Source organism: Chiloscyllium punctatum, chromosome 15 (assembly GCF_047496795.1).
Source record: "Chiloscyllium punctatum isolate Juve2018m chromosome 15, sChiPun1.3, whole genome shotgun sequence".
NCBI lineage: Eukaryota > Metazoa > Chordata > Chondrichthyes > Orectolobiformes > Hemiscylliidae > Chiloscyllium > Chiloscyllium punctatum.
In genome coordinates, this window is record NC_092753.1 from 52,976,024 (window position 1) to 52,992,951 (window position 16,928).

Below are 16,928 nucleotides of genomic sequence, written 5' to 3' on the forward strand. Positions count from 1 at the left end.
TCCTATACCAATCCAAAATTTGTATTTTAAGTATTAATGTTTCATTAAGACACAAAAATTAAGCAAACAAGCAATTGGTTTCATCTAATTATATAGATGAAATCAATGCATGCATTAAATGTTTTGGAGTATTCCTGGTATCTAATAATAATTTCCTAATTTTTTAACCATCAAACCTTTATGTCAATGCAAGATCCAAACCTTGTGCTTGCCTCCAGCCTTGGCCTGCTTCCCAGGTCTCGCATCCAGTAATAGTTCCTCAATGCCTGGTTTAAACTGTTGCAAAAGAACTGCAGTTGGAGGACAATCATCTGGATCGGTCAGCCCGTGGCTTACGGAGAGGAAATGATATTTGTACTCTAGCTCTGTAGGAAAGCCTGGTCTGTCTAACATTTCTACAATCTGAATGCATAAAGCAAAAAATGTAAAGATATACAATGAGGATTACAAAAGAAAATTACATTACTATTAGCAATATAACATGTAATTTGTTTAAGGAGATAACTATGGAAACAAGCACTCAAAACACGGAAAGCAAACTACTAGGAGAGGAAAGAAAACTTCAACTCTTCTTGTAATTGACAACTTGAAAGTGTACAAGGAGCAATAGTAAAGGGTTGGAATCATGCTCCCTTTTGTCTGGGATTAGTGTGTAACTGGGATGATTTGGAAATGGGGAGTGAAGGAAACAGAAATATACCAAAATGGCCCTGCTTTTGGTCACTTATGATGTGGATGTGAACACAGGAGATATGGTTAGTAAGGTTGCAGATGACAAAATTGGTGGTGATGTGGTAGCGAAAAAAAATCACCTCAGAGTGCAATGGGACCTTAATCAGATGGGCTGGTTGGTCGAGGAGTGGCAGATGGTGTTTAATTTAGATAAATGTGAGATGCTGCATTTTGGAAAAGCAAACTGAGGGTGTGTCTTAGATACTTAATGGTAAGGTCCTGGGGAATGTTGCTGAACTGAGATCTTGGAGTGCAGGTTCGTAGTTCGTTGAAAGTAGAGTTGCAGGATAATGAAGATGACGTTTGATACGCTTGCCTTGATTGACCAGTGCATTAAGTATGGAGTGGAGAGGTCATTTGCAGCTATACAGGACATTGGTTAGGCCACTTTTGGAATACCATGTGCAATGCCGGTCTCCCTGCCATAAAGAAGGATGTTGTGAAACTTGAAAGGGTTTAGAAAAGATTTACAAGTATGTTGCCAGGGTTGGAGGGGTTGAGCTATAGGGAGACGCTGAATTGGCTGGGATTACTTTCCCTGGATGGTCGGAGGATGAGGAGTGACCTTAAAATCATAAGGGGCATAGATAGGGTGAATAGCCAACATTTTTTTCCTAGGATGCGGGAGTCCAAAATTAGAGGGCATTGGCTTAAGGTGAGAGGGGCAAGATTTAAAAGTGACCTAAAGGGCAATCATTTCATGCAGAGGGTGTTGTGTGTATGGAATGAGCTGCCAGAGGAAGTGGTAGAGGCTGGTATAATTGGAACATTTAAAAGGCATGTGGATAGTTATATGAATAAGAAGGGTTTAGAGGGATATGGGCCAAGTGCTGACAAATGGGACTGGATTATTTTGGGATATCTGGTCAGCATGGATGAGTTGGACTGAGGGTCAGTTCCATGCATGCAATTGTGGAGATAGAAGCCACGTTAACAGCTGTGACTCTGAAGTTGGAAAAGTTGAAAAGTAACCCAGGAAAGGGCAGACCATTTTACACTAAAAAAGTAATCTATATAAATAAATAACAGATGACTGTAACCAATTCTCTTGAAGCTAAATATTGCAAGTACATAAATAATTTCTTGAATAATACTTAGCTGTAACCAAAGAAAGCTTTATCAATGAAAGACACTTACAATGTAGTATTGAGGAAGGCGCGTCAACTTGATGAATAGCTTGTGTTTTGAGAGGTTTCCAACTGGATGAGAGGAAAAGTTTGAAAGATGTAACGTGTCACTACAGACTGTGGGAAGGTGCTTCATGGACTGCCGGCATCTTTGTTGTCCAAGCCAAAACCTGCAGGGACATTTTGTCTTAAATTGAAGGATACATTTGAACATCTATTGCCCAGATTTGACAGGACCAAGGTGAAAGAGTAGTTTTCACATTTAAAGTTAGTTCTTATTAACTTCCTTTTATTACATCAGCACACTTAATACTTACTTTAGCTGTTGAATCCAAGGAATAATTCGCTTCATCTCATCATTGACAGACTTTTCAATATCATCTAAAGTAGTTTGATCTAATCAAGACAAGTAGAATATGACATTAAAAGTGCAATAATACAATGTATTCAACACAATACTGAATAATGCAAGGGAAACTTTGCGTAGAAAATTAAGATATTTTGGTATAATGGTCAACATACCTTAGAGTTAATGGACTTACTGATTTAATTCCTCTTATTGGTGTGAATTTAGTTATTGGTGTGTTCACAGAAAAAAAAAAGTGCGCGCACTGGTCAAGTCACATCGAATGTCTTGCAAGAAAGATGTTACTTCATGTCTTATTTTACAGTTGCCAAGATAGGATGGCATCAACGCCATGGAGTAAATTACAGTAGAACCTTGATTACCCGAATGAGACAGGTGGGGAGTATTTTGTTCAGATAATTGATCTTTCGGTAACCGGAAACAAGCGGTAATTTATAAGTTATCCAGCAATGCATGCCCTAATCCCATTTAACTGACCACTGAATGCTGAGTAGCCTATTGCCATTTTTATGAGACCTTGAGATCTTGTTCGGATAATCAAGGTTCTGCTGTAAATAACAGACTATCTAAGATCTGGTAAGGGGTAATGAGACACGTTTAATAAATAAGCTCAGTAATCATAAGTAGTGATGATAACAGGATGCATTTAATATTTAGTTTGAGTATGAGAAACTTGGACTGCAAACAACCGTGTTTGACTTAAATGAAGGGAACTGCACTAAAATGAGGATCGTTAAAATGGGCTGGGTGGATGGATTAGCAGAAAATACAGTGACAGATATTTATGGAGGTAATTCTTGACTCTTAAGCATATATCTCACTAAGGAGAAAAGATACTGAAAAGAGGCATACACAAACTATGGCTAACCAAGGAAGTTAAGGAGGGCACTAATTTGAAGGAAAAGCATATAACAAGGAATATAAAAACTGAATGTAGGTCTCAGAATCTGGGAGATAGTTTTGGGAGACAAGGAAATGGCAGGAGTTAAACAGTTATTTTGTAGCAGTCTAAGTGGGAAGATATTTCAAATATTTCATAAATATGAAAGAAAATGGGGAAGAAATTAAGTGGAATCAATGTCACAAGAGAAGGAGCATCAGACAAAGTAATGGGGCTAAACACAGATATATCCCTTGGTTCTGACGGATTGCATCCTAGGATACTAAAAGAGGACCTACAGAGATACTGGATGCATTAGTTGTTACTTTCCAAAATTATTGCATTCTGGAAAAGTACCAGAGAATTGGAAACCTACCAATGTGACACCTTGAATCAAGAAGAGTCAATAAGTGGATAACTAGAGGCCTATTAGTTTAACATCTATTGTTAGAAAAGTATTTGAATCGATTATTTAGGAAGTAATAACAAAACAGTGATCGTGTCCCTACCCATGGACTGATAGGTCCAGGTTTAAGTCCCACCTTCAACAGTGACATGTAATAACATCTCTGAACAAGTTGATTTGAAAAACAGGTAGCAGCACATTTGGAAAATTATAATCTAACAGAATCAGATTCACGAAAGGGGAATTGTGTCTGACTGATTTATTAGTTTTTTTGAGGCCGTCTCAACCAGAGTGGATAGAGGGGAACCAGTAGTTGTATTGCATTTGGACTGCCAGAAAACACTGGCAACTTTCTTCATGAAAGGTAAAGTCATAAACTCAAAACCCATGATCTTGGAGGTGGTGCACTAGCATGGACAGAATTGGCTTACGGGCAGAAAACAGCATGTGGGTAAAAGCGGTACTTTTCAGGATGGTGATCTGTAACCAATGGAATTCGACAGGTATCAGCACTGGGACAGCAACTGTTTACAACATATATTCACGATCTGGAAGAAGAAAGCAAATGTGGAGTAGCCAAATTTGCAGAAAACACAAAAATAGGTGGAAAGGCAGTTTGCGAGAGGGATATAAACAGTTTAAAGAGAAATGTCAATGGGTTAAGTAACTGGGCAAAAAAATGGCAAATGGAGTATAATATGGGAACCATAAGGTTGTTCATTTTGGAAGGGAAAACAAAAGAACAGAATATTATTTAAATGGAGAAATACTGCAGAAAGCTGCAACACAGTGACTTCAAGGGCACATGCATGCAACACAAAAAGCTAGCACACAGGTGCAGGAGGTAATCAGTAAGGCAAATGAAATGTTGGCCATTATCTCAAGGGGGTTGAAGGGCAAGAATAGCGAAGTCTCACTGCAACTACACAAGTGTTGGCGAGACCACATCTGGAATACTGTAATCAGTTTTGATCAGTTTATTTAAGATATTATTTCAATGGAAGCTATACACAGAAGGTTTACCAGGATGATCCCTATATATAGGGATTATCTAATGAGCAATGGCCAAACATACTGGCACTCTTTTCATTGGAGTTTAGAAGAATGAGAGATGATCTCTTTAAAACACATGGGATTCTTCAGGGGCTTGACAGGGTAAATGCTAAGCGCGTTTCCTGTCATGAGAGAATATAGGACCAAAAGGCATACACTCAGAATAAAGGGGTGCCAATTCAAGACTGAGTTAAGGAGGAAATGCTTCTCAGATGATGGAAGGTCTTTGGAACTCCTTGTCACATAGCAATGGGGCAGAGCTTTTGTGTATATTTAGGGCAAAGATAGATACATTTGTGATCAGTAGGGAAACCTACGGTTATGGGAAGGAGGAGTGCAGATGTGGGAAATGGTGGATCAGCAAGGATCCTTTTGAGTGGTGCAGCAGAATTGAGGAGCCAAACAGCCTACTCCCATTCCTATTTATTAAGATCATATGGTCACTGCTGCAAGGTCATGGTAAATATTTTTAAATTAAGAATGTTAGCATAGACTGGTCATTGACCCAGACATTGCTGCACATGCAGTGAAATGAAATTCATACCTCTTCGCTAATAGAAGTATAGCATATAAGAACAGGTAGAGATCATTTACCCCATTGAGTCCACTTCCCCATTCAACTAGACAATGGTTGATCTTTTTCCAGAACTGCAACTTCCTGTAATACCCTCATATCCGATATTTTTATTCCCTAGAAATCTACTGATCTGTCTTGAATATAATCAATAGCTACATCTTCGCAGCCGTCTGGGATACAGAATTCAAAAGATTCACAAACTTCTCAATGAAGACATTCCTTCACATTCTAGGTCTCAAATGGTCTTGTATTTTGAGACTTATCTCCCTTGTTTCCTTGCGTGCCTCAATTAGATCAATTCTCAAAATACTGTCAGCCCAGTTGTTTTATTTTATTTTCATCTCATTGGTCCCTGGAAAGCAGGATTGTCCAGTCTAGAGAATCTTTGCTGCAGTCCCTCTGTGACAAGTATAGTCTTTCTAAGGTAAGGATATCAAAACTATATACAATACTCCAGCTGAGGTCTCACCAAGGCCCTATACAACTGCAGCAAGACATGCTTACTCCTGTACTACAATCGTCCTTGATAAAGGCCAACATATAATTAGTGTTTTGGATTGCTAGCTGCACCTACAGATTAGATTAGTTTTCAGGGATTTCTGAACAAGGACTTCTTATATCCCTTTGCACATCAACATTTCACAATCTCTCATTATCTAAGAAAGACTCTACATTTCTGTTTTCCCAACTCCAATTTATTACACGTTGTATTCCATCTGCCACGTTTTTGTCTATTCACTTAGATTGCCTAAATCCCCTTGAAACCTATCTGCATCCTCTGCACAACTCATTTGCAGCTAGTTTTAAAGTGTCAGAAAACATGGAAATATTACATTGGTGATCACATCCAAATCTTTGATATTGATTGTGAATAGCTGGGACTGTACACCAACTTATATACCATCCCATTTGTCACAATCTGCAAATTGAGAATGAACCTTTTATTCCTATTCTGTTTTCTGTTATCAAATTCTCAATTCAACCCAGTTTTTAGGAAATGGTACAGCTGTGGGTCCCTTAGTTAAGATTAGATTAGATTCCCTATAGTGTGGAAACAGGCCCTTCGGCCCAACACATCCACACCAACCCTCCAGACGCACCCAGATCCATTCCCCTACCTAATGCACCTAACACTAAGGGCAATTTAGCATGGCCAACTCACTTCGCCTGCACAGTTTTGGATTGTGGGAGGAAACCGAAGCACCCGGAGGAAACCCACGCAGACATGGGGAGAATGTGCAAACTCCACACAGACACAGTCGCCAGAGGCAGGAATTGAATCCGGGTCCCTGGCGCTGTGAGGTATCAATGCTAACCACTGAGCCACCGTGCCACCCTGATGTACACCAACTTATACACCATCCCATTTGTCACAATCTGCAAATTGAGAATGAACCTTTTATTCCTATTCTGTTTTCTGTTATCAAATTCTCAATTCAACCCAGTTTTTAGGAAATGGTACAGCTGTGGGTCCCTTAGTAGAAAGGGACAACCAGAAAACCAGGGTGCGGAAACAGTTTAGGCATAAACGATACAAGTAACAGGTCATTTGACAGAATGATGCACAAAGTCCCCTGACAGAAGTCGCACATTATAATGGAGCATAAAAAAAAAGAAATAATGAAACTTTGTCAGAATGCACATCAGAAATCATGGGAGCTTTTAATCTCCATATGATCTGGAAAAGTCGATGGACAAAGATAGCTTCAATGAGGAGCTCATAGAATGCTTTTGGGAGAGTTTCTGAGAACAGGTGTGTTCTGAAGCCAGCAAGGTGTACGACACTAGCTATTATGTAATGAGATAGGATCAACTAATGATCTCATTGTGAAGGCTCCCTGAGGCAATAGCTTGATGGAGACAGGAATGGGGCTGTGACTTCTTTCAAATTTAAATAAGGGGGATTATGAGGACATGAAAGCAGAGTTGACTGCAGAGAGTTGACAAATTAGGTTATTGGATACTTCAAGAGAAATGAAGCAGCAAGCACTTAAGGGAACGTTTCCGTATACATCCAAGGAATGAAAAAAATTCAAAGGGACAAACTGACCATTAATGGTTAAAAAGAAATATTAAATATACAGTAGCCTAAAACCATAAGTAAAACATTATTATGCAGAAGATAGCAGCACATCAGAAGACTGAGTGGAATATGAAAACAAGCAATGAAAGAACAAAAAATTAATAAAGATAAAAAAACTAAGTGCAAAAGAAAGCTTGCCACAAATATAAAAACTCATAGGAGTAGTTTCTATAAATATCTAAAGAAGAGTTAACTAAGTGACACTTGGTCTATAGCAAGTGAGACTGGAGAACTGAGTGAAAAAAAAAACAAGGACATAGCAGATGAATTGAACATGCATTTTTTATCTGTCTTCATAAAAGAGAAAACAAATAACATCCCATAAGCAGTGATAAAACATGAAATAGAAGGCAGGATGGAACTCAGGAAAATTACAATCACCAGAGAAATGGTACTCAGTAAATTTCTGGAGTTGCAGGCACCCGGGTCCTGATGGACTTCATCCCAGAGTCTTAAATGAAGCAGTTCGAGAGAGATAGTCAATGCATGGGTTTTCATTTTCCAAAGCTCCCTTGATTTGGGGACAGTTCCATTGGCTTGAAAGATAATGACTGCAACTTCTTTATTCAAAATGGAAGACACATAGATTAGGAATCTACAAGCCTATGAGCTTAACATTTGTTATAGGGAAAAGATTATAACCTATTAATAGAGGTTCGAGCAGGGAACTTGAAGAGATAATGAAGCAGTCAACATGCTTTGGTGAAAGGGAAATCATGATTGACCAATCTATTGGACTTCTTTGCAATGGTAACATGTGCTGTGATAAAGTGAAACTGGTAGATGTATTCTACTTAGTTTTCCAGAAGGCATCTGATAAGATGTCACAAAATTACAAAATTAATGCTGTAGGTAGAGGGGACAGCATCATGGCATGGAAAAATAGCTAGCTAACAGGAAGAGGACAATTGGCATATATGGCTCTTTTTCAGTTTCACAAGACTTAATGAATGTGCCATAGAGATTGGTGCTGGGATCTCAACTGTTTATAAATGAAGGTACAGTTGTATGGATGTTAAAATTTGCTGACAACCTAAAGATAAATAGAAAGGTAAATTGTGAAGAGGTAAAAATGAGGTTGCCAAATGACATAGATAGGTTAAGGTAAGGTGAATTCACCATAGTGTTACCAAACCAGAAGGCTGCTCTCTCAGTAGTGACGACTGGTAGTGGTTTAACCAATGGGTCACCATCCCTTAGGGAAAGGAACAGATTGTAAAAGAGAATACTTCATGGTAACCTCAACCAGTGTGGAAATTGAACCCATACTGTTTGTATCAATTTGCATTCTCATCAGCTGTCCAGACAATGGAATTTGCCGAGCCCCATAGATAGGTCAAGTGAGTAGCAAATGGAGTATCAGTTGGGAAGATATGAAATTGACAATTTTGGCAATAAAAAAAAAGCAGCATATCATCTATATGGAGAGAGATTGTCTTGCTCTGAAATACACACAGATCTGGGTGTCCTTATGTACTACGAAAGATTAGTATGCAGGCACAGTAAGTACTCAGGAAAGCTTATAGCAGGTTATAATTTAGGAGTAGGGAGGTTAAGCTTCCATTCTATAGGCCACTTGCAAGAGCACATCTGAAGTACTGTGCGAAGTATTGGTTCCCTTAATTAAGGAAGGACGTAAATGTGTTGGAGGCAGTTCTGAGAACACTTACTACAATTGCACGAATTTATGACAGGCTAGGCTTGTATCTGTTGGGAGATTGAGATGAAGCGTTAAGATCATGAAGAGTCTCGACAAGATATTAATGGAAAGCACATGTGTCCCACTGAGAAACAAGGAATCTTTTTTTTAAATCAGGGAAAACCCATTTAAAAGAGGTGAGGTGAATTTTGTTTCTTTCAAAGGTGACTATTTTGGAATGCTTTTCTTGAAAAGGTGGTGGAAGCAGAATCCTTGAAATATTTTTAAGGTAAAGGGATAGATTCTTGTTAAGTAAGGGGATAAAAGGTTATCTGGAACAGGTGGAAAGGTGGAATTGAGTTTACAGTCAATCAGCCCTGATCTTATTGAATGATGGAGCAAACTTGAGAGGCGGAATTGTTTACTCTTGCTCCAAGTTCCTATATTAATAGGTTTATACGTATGCTCAAAACAGTTTGGTAATTTTGCTTACCAAACTGTGTGGGACCTTTGGAAAGTACCAAATTTGCAACATCCACTAGTTCGCCTCATCTGTTAGTTTCACAAAACATGCTGATTCTGTTAATCCTATCATAATTTTCCATGTGTCCAATTCAGAGATGATAGATTCAAGCATATTTCTTCGTACTGATGTCAGGCTACAGGTTTTTGTTTCCCATTCTCTTTCTTCATCCTTCCTTAAATATTAGGGTTACATTTACTATCTTCCAATCAGCAGTACCTCTAGATCTAAGGATGATGACCACCTACACGTCCGTCACTTTCAACATTTTCAGCTCCAGGGGATTTATCTATTTTCTGTTTTATTAATTTCTCCAGTACAATTCTTTTCACCTCATCATTCTCACATGTCCCTTAGTTCTCTAGTATACTTGGGAGGTTTTTATGTTCCTCTGTGAAGCCAGACAGCATTTGTTCATATTCTCTCCAATTTCCTTATTCCCTTTTCCTATCTGTGATGGGACCACCTTTGTCTCGGCCAAGCTTTTCATGAATGGTTAGAAACTTTTGCAGTTTGTTTTTAAATATATTAATTGCTTATTTTCATTATCTATTTGCTCTTCATCAGTTTCTTGGTCCTCCATTGCTTGTTCATAGTATGCTGCCAATTCTCAGACCTATTCTTTTCTCTCAGCTCTATAAACCTCTTGATCTAATATAGCGATTAGCTTACTTGTTAACCATGTTTAGATCATTTGTCCGTCTTGATTTTTGTATTTCAAAAAGAATATTTGTTGTAAACAAAAAAAAAGTATGAATCCATCAAATGCTAACCACTGTTTGCCAACAAACATACATTTGAATGTAGTTTACCAATGTTCAACAGGCAATCTAACCAATATGCCTTTGCCAGTTCCTTTGTCCAAATATAAGAATCTTGCAAAAGGAATGTAAAATTCCATGATATATAGTAGTCAATTTTTCCAAAGGCTCCTTGATCATGATATTTTTAATAGCTCTTCTCATTTTGAAATACTAGGTCTAAAATAGCCTATTCTCCCAACACACTGTTGTAGAAAGCCATCTTGTGTACATTCCAGCAATTTGTCCTCCACAGCAGAGTTAATTAGTTTACCCAGGCTATATGCAGACTGAGGTTTCCTGTAACTACTGTATACCTATGCTACATTCACCTCAAACATCCCGATTTATACTGTGCCCTATAATACCACTACTGTTTGATACTAGTTGTTTATAGGACACTAATGTCAGCCGTGCTATTTCTGAGCTCCACCTAAATGAATTCCACATCTTGAGCTTCTGATTGAAGGCTGTCTCTCACTTACGAAGTGTACTACATTACCACCTTCGCCTTTTTACTTATCATTCTAAAGTTGAACACTTTTGGACACTGCCAGCTTGGAACTCCTGCAGCTATAGCTCTGTAATGGCAATTTGATCTTAACTCCTTAGGTGTTAGCAAATATATGAGAATAGAAAGGAACAGCTTATATGTTATTAGGGTTAACTGATATCTTTCAATTATATACTGAAGTTCCAAATCTAATGTCTGAGTCTTAGGGTAATGGAACCAAATGCATTATTGCCAAGTTTGCTGACCACACAAAACTAGGTGGGAATGAACGTTGTGAGGAGGATAGAAGGTGGTTTCCTGGTGTTCTAAAACAAGTTGAACGTGTGAGCAAAGGCATGGCAAATGCAGTTTATTGTAGATAAATGCAAAGTTAGACACTGGCGTGAAAAACAAAAAGGCAGAGTATTACTTAAATGGTGACATATTGTGTAGTGTGGATGTACAAAGGGATCTGGGTGTCCTTGTACATGAGTCAATAAAATAGACAAGCAGACTTAGCAAGTAATTAGGAAGGCAAATGGTATGCTGGCCTTCATCTGCAAGAGGCTTTGAGGTCGTATGTAGAAATGACTCGGTGAAGTTATACAGAGTCTTGGTAAGATTATAACTGGAATAGTGTTCACAGTTTTGGTTGCCTACCTCAGAATGGATATACCTGGCCTTAGAGGCAGTGAAGCAAAAGTTCACTTGGAATGTCACAGAAGAGATTGATTTGTTGGGCCTATATTCACCAAAGTTTCAAAGACAGATGCTAATTGAAATGTATGAAATGTTAACAGGCTGGACAGACTGGATGCAGAGATAACAGATTCTAAAAGCAGGAATCATGACCTCAAAATATGGAAGAGGCCATTTAGGACTGGATTGAGGAAAGATTTATTCATTCAGAAGATGGCTAACCTGTGGAATTTGCCACTACAGAACACCACAAAAGCTGGGTCACTGAGTCATTTAGATATTAAAAAGCAAAAAGTATGTGGAGAAAAACACGAGGTAGGACATTGAGATGGAGGATCAGCCATGATCACATTGAATAACAGAGCAGTCTCAAAAGGGCTAAAAGACCTACTCTTGCTCTTTGTCTCTATATATCTTATTCCTGTTCACAATTTCAGTGACAGTGATAAAAAAGTTCAAATCTCATCCTCAATGCCCATATTAAAATTTACACTTCAAGAGTACAATCTCTTATGACTGAATAGGTTTATTACAATCCATCAAGATATATGTTGTACTTATTCCACCTTTGTGTAATTTTTAAATATTTTGTGTTAATTTCAAAATTTCCACATAATGATTTGCCTGACAAGCATTTTTTAAATCAGCTTTTTAAAAAAAAAGTCAAATCCATACAAATCATGGTTAGATTTTAGTCTGGGGACAAGGTTACTGCACCTCAGATAAATGTCAGGGGCTGGCTTGTTGCCACATGACCAGCTCACCCCACAACCATTTAACAGCCTTTGGGGTCATTCACTAACTTAAGTTGAGCCCTCTGCACCAATTGGGCTGGAAGTCGCATGACCAAGAGCTGTCAGCAGTCAAGAAGCAGCTGTCTAGTCCTTGCAGTACTACCAGGAGTGCTGCTCATGAACTGGACTGTATCCAGTCACAAACAGTAATTACTGCTGAAACCAGTTGCAAAGCTTGGTGAGTGTGTGGTGGTGACGGAGGTCACACCAAGCTGGTAGTCCTTGAAGGAGGTAGACATGGAAAGTGGAAGGCTGAGATGTCAGGGTTGGGAATGAGGGGAAACAGGATGGTAAGTGGCCTCCATTGGGCATAGGGAGTCTGCAAGAGGACAAAACTACCTCACATTGCTCATACTTCAGTTATTTAAATCCTTCCACCTGACCACCTCATTCTTCAAATGAACTTTATTTTGTTCTTACGTTCACAGTATTTCACAGATCTCTGCACTTACCAACTCCATATAACATTGGTTGGAACATTCCAGAATGAAGATCGACAAAAATGTGAAGACACTCAGAACGACCACAAGGTTCTAAGATAGGAATAACCAATGTAGGCAAGGGTGTCTCTATAAAGGCTGTGACGGATAAAGTAAAACATTAAATCATGATTCAGAATATTTATTTTATTCTTTCTCTGTTCATTTATTTAATGGTATCACAAAAGACAAGAAAAGTTATATTTATAGACAATTACAAGAAGAACTATATTATCTAACTTGCATTCCTTCTTCACTCTCTCTGCTCACTCTAGTAACTCAGCCAACTGTGAACATAGTAAGCTTTAACTACAGAGTACACTTTTGTTTTGTAATGCTGAGCAAGACAATTTGTATATTCTTATTCATCTAGCCACAATGAATACATTACTGAACTTACTGATCATAAGATGTGCAACTATCCTTCAAATTCCATCTTTTTCACATTTTCAAGATATTCAAAGAATGCAGCAAAAGATTTTTTTTTCAAAAAGCCTATAAAAACAGTAGTGCTGCTAAAGTAATAAATTTGAGATTGAGGGAAAAAAAATCAGATGATTTAACATACAGTTATCATTGGCATTAAAGCTCTTGAGAATGGCTTTCAGCTCCTGCAGCTTCTGATGGGAACGTGCATGAACACTGTCGATCAAAAGCTTCTCTACAGATAAGTGATCAACCTGAAAAGCAGACAACATTGATTGACATTATCACCATCATCACGTTTCCTGTAACAATGGGCTTGTCTACCTGTAGTTAACATCAATAAAGTTACAAATAATTAAAACACAAAAATAAATATTCATATCACAAGTAAATGAACATTCTACTTCTTACAAAATAATCACATTCATAAGTTGCAACTGAGCGATAAAGCATACAGAATTGTAAACTCAACAAACTTGGAGCCTTGACACAGTATTCAAAACTCCTCTGCACCATTTCCTTCCAAGGCAATAAAAAACACCAACAATTAGTAAAAGCAAGGTTAAAAAAAGAAACCTGAAAAACTTGGATGCATTGCATTTATGAAGCCAATTTTATTATACTAAATATATCAAATTTAAATGCAGATTTTCTTTAATAATATATTTGTTATTATATTGAATAAGTTTTCGTAAGTGTACAAAACAATGAAAATATACATTTTTTTATTCATTCACAGGATGTGGGCTTCACTGGCTGTGCCAGCATTTATGGTCTATCCCTAGTTGCTCTTCAAAAGGTGATGTAAGCTGCCCTTTTTGACATATAAAATAACGTACTTACTGAATGAAACCAATGGAAATTAAAAGATGACATTTGCAATCTGCACGACAGCACAGAAAACTCAGGCTACCAAACAAAATTTCGATTTAACTATAAACTATGGTAGTGAATCCACAGGAATTCATTGATTTATCAACAAGCATCTTTTTACCTTCATAGCACGTTCTATCAATTTAGAATCACATGCTGGTAATGGTGGATCATGCGATATCTGTAAGGGTTTTGAACAGTCACTCTCATCGATTTTTATCAAGACTTTGTGAACAGAAGCACTGCCAGTCTTTCTCCCCAAGACCTGTTGGCTAGAAACAAAACAAAACCAACCAATGAATACTCCAAAACAAAAATGAAAACAGAAAAGATTGGAAGTAGTTCTCTCAGGTCTGACATCATCAATGGAGAGAAAATTATTTAGTGTTTCAGATCTGTTACCATTCATCATAAAAGTATAAAATAACCACTTTATGATGAAAATCATCCTATATAGTGGGTAAGACATGAAGATCCAAAAATTAGATGATTAATAACTAACTGCTACAGTAAACATACAATGAAAATATGATATTAATACATTAAAATAACTATTTATTTCATGGCCCATGGCATTCCAAAGCAAACCATATTTTTAACTGCAACTTATGAAGCAAACATGAACACCAATCTACCTAAAGTAGCAATGAAATAACTTAGCATTTTGGAGGGTCAGAGCCTTAAGTGCACAGTTCATTGGGAGTATAGCACTTGCAACAATAAAACACCTGCTCAGCACTGTACTGTAGCATTAGGTGGTGACAGATTAAGCTAAGATGCAAGGACAACAAACTAGTTAATAACAGAAGCCACTGATGGAATGTCACATGGCCTAAGGAAGTGCACTTTTTAAAAAATTTTAAAAGATACTTGTCAAATTCAATTTTACATTCAAGAGGATGAGTTTACAATAATTAATTATCAATCTTTATGGATTTGCCCAGTTCAAAAACCAACAAGAATTTCTGCACTTTGCTGAAGTCGCTCTGTTGGACCAGGCACTAGTGTATGAGTTTTCTCTGAATTTAGCCTTAAATCATCTGAATGTCTTTAAAACTTAGAATTTTGCTTGACAGGCTGTCATAGTAAAAAGCAAAGAGGCATGAGGTTGCATTCATGCAGATGTAGGTACCCATCGTGTCAGCAGTTAGTTTTACAACATGGGTTTTCTTATTAGTTCAGGTAATGCTTGCCTAAATAGTCCAAAGTCTTCAAAACACTCAAGAGGTCCTCAGCTCCAACTTGCTATGGAACTGACATAACTATGCTATTTTGTGCTTGATATCGACATACTACTGGAGTTTATTTTTAAATAGTGTGAAGTGAGGGTGTCGATCACATAGCAGAAATAAACAGAATTTGAAACATAAAAGAAAGATATATCTGACTGAGATGGAATTTACATTTTATAGTTCTGACAAAAATCTTTGGCTATCATGTGTTGCTTGTGCTGAAGTTTTAGCTTTAGAAAGCACGAAACCAAGTTAAAATGATTGGAAAACAAAGATCCTTTCTTCAAAAGGTAAAGCACAAATGTTTAAGTTTCAAAATGAAGTAGCCAATTTTTTTTGGCAAGAATCTGAAAATACAGGAACAAGTGCCCCATACTTTTAGTTGACTTGAAATCACCATGTCACCATTATTAACTTGCACTTGCGGGAGTTATTCGACTATTTATTTGGCTAGCTGACATGTCAGACAGGCTCAACGGGCTTAGCACTTGACAATAAAATTGCAAACCATAACATCACCAAAAAGACTTCTCATTATGGCGTCAGCATTGTACTGCAAGGCTGTGCAACCATACTCCCAACACTATTACAGAGTGTATCAAGACAGAGTTAAACATCACACAACACCAGGTTATAGTCCAACAGGTTTAATTGGAAGCACAATTAAACCTGTTAGACTATAACCTGGCGCTGTGTGATTTTTAACTTTGTACACCCCAGTCCAACATCGACATTTCCAAATCATATCAAGACAAAAAAATTGTCAACACTGGCATTCAGCAGGTGTCTGAAAGAAGCAAATAAACTGCAGATTTTTTGTGATTAAAGTTGGTTTATATTAAATGTCATTGTGTAGAAGATAGGAGCAGGAGACTGACATTTGGCCCTTCGAGCCTACTCTACCATTCATCACTATCATGGCTGATCATCAAACTCAACAGCCTAATCCTGCTTTCTCTCCATAACCTTTGAACCCATTCGCTCAAAATGCTAAACCTAGCTGCCTCTTGAACATATTCAATGTTTTGGCATCAGTTACTTCCTGCGGTAATGAATTCCGCAGGCTCACCACTCTTTGGGTGAAGAAATGTCTTCGCATCTCTGTCCTAAATAGTCTACCCAAATCCGCAAACTGTGATCCCTGGTTCTTGACACACCCGCCGTTGGGAATATCCTCCCTGCATCTACCCTATCTAGTCATGTTTGAATCAGCCTGGTAAACCTTTAATGCACTGCCTCGAGAACAAGAGCATCCTTCCTCAGAAAAGGAGACCAAAACTGCACACAATATTCGAGGTGTGGCCTCACCAAGGCCCTGTATAACTGCAACAATACATCGCTGCTCCTCTACTTGAAACCTCGTGCAATGAAGGTCAACATACCATTTGCCTTCCTTATCACCTGCATGCTCACCTTGAGTGACAAGGACACCCAGGTCCTGCTGCACACTCCCTTCTTGCAATTTACAGCCATTCAAGTAGTAATCTGCCTTCTTGTTTTTGCTTCCAAAGTGAATAACCTCACATTTATCCAAATTGTACCACATTGCCACCGATTTGCCCACTCGCTCAACCTGTCCAGATCATTCTGAAAGATCTCTGCATCCTCATCACAATTCATCCTCCTACTCAACCTGGTTTCATCTGCAAACTTTGAGATGTTACACTGTGTTCCCTCATCCAAATCATTAACATATATCGTGAATAGCTGGGGTCCTAACACTGGTGCCAGTGGCACCTCACTAG

At 38.0% G+C, this 16,928-nt stretch overlaps 1 protein-coding gene across 1 annotated transcript in view; it reads right to left on the reverse strand.

Annotated features, from left to right (window-relative positions):
- med14 (mediator complex subunit 14) overlaps positions 1 to 16,928 on the reverse strand; it is a 101,794-nt gene that overhangs the window by 55,416 nt on the left and 29,450 nt on the right. The window contains exons 9-14 of the mRNA XM_072585143.1: positions 14,073 to 14,223; positions 13,221 to 13,332; positions 12,626 to 12,751; positions 2,177 to 2,255; positions 1,870 to 2,029; positions 202 to 402 (exon numbers count right to left, since the gene is read on the reverse strand). Coding sequence (XP_072441244.1) covers positions 202 to 402; positions 1,870 to 2,029; positions 2,177 to 2,255; positions 12,626 to 12,751; positions 13,221 to 13,332; positions 14,073 to 14,223 — 829 coding nt within the window. The remainder of the gene's footprint in view (positions 1 to 201; positions 403 to 1,869; positions 2,030 to 2,176; positions 2,256 to 12,625; positions 12,752 to 13,220; positions 13,333 to 14,072; positions 14,224 to 16,928) is intronic.